The 2,673-nt window shown below is 40.8% G+C and overlaps 1 protein-coding gene across 1 annotated transcript; it reads left to right on the forward strand.

The window, feature by feature from the left end:
• The first annotated feature begins 700 nt into the window (after window positions 1–700).
• On the forward strand, window positions 701–1,591 carry LOC122606323 (neurofilament medium polypeptide-like). Its single transcript, XM_043779297.1, has 2 exons — window positions 701–1,245; window positions 1,408–1,591. The coding sequence occupies exons 1-2, from the start codon at window positions 701–703 to the stop codon at window positions 1,589–1,591; spliced, it is 729 nt and encodes a 242-aa protein (XP_043635232.1).
• Window positions 1,592–2,673: the final 1,082 nt, after the last annotated feature.

Raw genomic sequence — 2,673 nt, forward strand, 5'->3', positions numbered from 1 at the left:
TCTTATGCTTCCTGAAGATAATTCTAATGGACATGTTATTTTTGATGAGTTTGAGTCCAATGATATAATGTTTGCTGCATTGATTTCACTTGGGTATGAAGGTCCTTTGACCAAGACTAGAGACTTCATGCTGAAGAATCTACCCAAGATATGGTTTTATGTATACTCCATCCTCAGCAACTACTTGACTCCGTACACAAAAGGGATGGATAATCTGACTCAGCCTATGCTGCATATCTTTTATGGTCTTGTCTTTGATAGACATTATGACATCGCTCAACTTCTATGGGACCAACTAATAGTATTGGTTAATGGAAAAATCTTAGCTCCCAAGAAGTATATTCCATTCATCAGAATTCTTACAGTAATTGTCTATGCTGTAGTCAGACATGAGAAAAGTATTCCGAGACTTCATGATGATACAAAAGTTACACTCCAACAGTACAAGTATGTTAGAGACTCTGGAATTGCAAGTTATACATACTTAATTCCATCACATTTGTTGGATTTGGTTTCTGAGTCTAATGATGATTTGAAAGCTTACCTGGACTGGATTAGAACAGCTCTGTGACCGGAAAGCCTCCCGGTTCCTACCCAAGCTGTACATAGGTCACCTGGTGATTGGTCAAAGAAAAAAAGAAAAAAGAGTGAGGGTGAATCCAGTTCCAGTAAGTTAAAGAGAAGGAAATTGAAAGGTGAAATGTTTGTTTTAAAGTTGAGTAAGAAAGTGCATCAAAAGAAGAAGAAGGGGAGTTCATCGAAGAAACTCAAGAGAAAAGCTCCAGTTGAACCTTCTTCTCCTACATCTTCTGAGGAGACAATTTTTGTGTCTGGGTCTCCAAGCCCAATTCGATCACCACCTCCTAAAACAACTACTTTGAGATCATCATCATTACCCAAAACACCATCTCCACAAAGACCGTCATCTCCATCTTCACCAAAATCACCTCAAATACCTCAAACACCTATTCATCAATCTTCGCCACTTCTAGAAATCATTTCACCTGTACCACCAACAATGGAACAAACTCAACCTCAAACCAATGTATCGCAAATCCATTCATCATCATCATTTCCTCGATCTCCTCCACCTACATATTTTCAAGGCCGAATGAAATCAATTCCTGTTAATATCCGCAAAACATTCAAGAGATCTCGATTTGAATATGATCGATTTCAAAAAACTGAACAAGAAGATGCAAATGATTCGAGTGTTGATGAATCAGATTCTGATGATGCAAATATGTTTGCAGATGATGTCATGGACATCCCGGAGGAACAAGGAAGAAATGAGGGAGGGGTTGAAAATACCAGAGAGGATGAGAGGTCCGGGCTAGGAGAAAGGCAAAAATAAAACGTTGGCCTCCGCGTAGTTACAAACGTCTTTAAACGTCGGGTTCGCCCTAGGATGGAAGCCGAGAGCTCCCAACTCTCGCAAGATCAAACCTCCGCAAGCCATTCGGAAGTCTCTCAACAGACTGACGTCTCATTTTTGCATGAGCAAAATCCACGTACTCCATTCCATTCTCCTTCTGAGTCTGTAAATGTTGAAACACAAGAGACATCTGCTCCTCTCTTGAACTTATTGTGATACCATTTGCACATCTCCTTCTCGAGGATTGTTTGGAAGTCCTTCCATTGCTAACATCACGCCAGCTTTGAACGAAGGCGCCTTAGTAGCTAGATTAGTTGTGCGACAGTCTGAGTTCCTTCGAGCTCAATCAGTTGCGTCAGCTCTTCGTCCTTTAGGCTTAATGGTAAGTCTAAGTGACTCCGGAGTTATTCACCTTCATTTCCCAAAAGATTCTGGTTGTGAAGCCGAATCATCAACTGTTGTTCATACTTTTGAACCAACAGGAAATCCTGAGACAGTAATGATGTCTTCGGGTCACTCAGTAGAATCACTTGAGACTACTGATGTGCCAGATTCTGCTATTCGATTACCGATTGAAGCACAAAGATTGTTATCTCAATTTGTTGAAGAGGTTGAAGAAGGTCAAAGAAGTGAATTGCTTGTTTCTAGAAATATCTTAACCGGAAAACTTCCTGCTACCGAATCAAGTTCACCATCACCGAGATTGCTTACTGGAGGTGCTTTACGTATTGGTACTCCAGTAGCATCTTCATTACCACCCCGTGTAACACCAACAACAACAACTATTCCATCATCACCAATTCAAACAACACCAATAATTCCAACTATTCCACCAACAACAACACCAACACCAATTACTCAATCATTTCCCGATCCTAGTTCACCGCATCATTCTTCCAGTTCTTCTTCCGACTCATCTGATTCTGCCGAATACTTAAGTGATTGCTCATCGAGATGAATTGCCACCAATGGTCTATCAACCGATAATCTCATTGTTGCACTCATGAATCAGTTGAGATCCAAAGAACCACATCTCACTTCCCATAAACGATCAATCTTTCAATCACTCCTTGCATACATGTCATTTCAAGGTACATAACAAGAGAATAGAGCTGAAGTTGAAACTCTTCAGAAGAGAATCCGAGAACTTGACCAACAATGTCGACTGGCCGATATCTCCAGAAGTCGGGATGATCAAGATCCTGATGATCAACCCGAGGGGGAGAATATAAGAGATATCGGAGAGGGTCATGAAACTCAAGAACAAAGTGGTCAAGAGCAAACTGTTCAAGATGTGA

This window comes from Erigeron canadensis, chromosome 1 (genome assembly GCF_010389155.1).
Source record: "Erigeron canadensis isolate Cc75 chromosome 1, C_canadensis_v1, whole genome shotgun sequence".
Taxonomy (NCBI): Eukaryota; Viridiplantae; Streptophyta; class Magnoliopsida; order Asterales; family Asteraceae; genus Erigeron; species Erigeron canadensis.

Coding starts and splice junctions, on each gene's coding strand:
- LOC122606323 (XM_043779297.1), top strand. CDS start 701: ATGTTTGTTTTAAAGTTGAGTAAGAAAGTGCATCAAAAGAAGAAGAAG. Junction 1,246..1,407: donor GATTCTGATGATGCAAATAT/GTTTGCAGATGA, acceptor GGTTCGCCCTAG/GATGGAAGCCGAGAGCTCCC.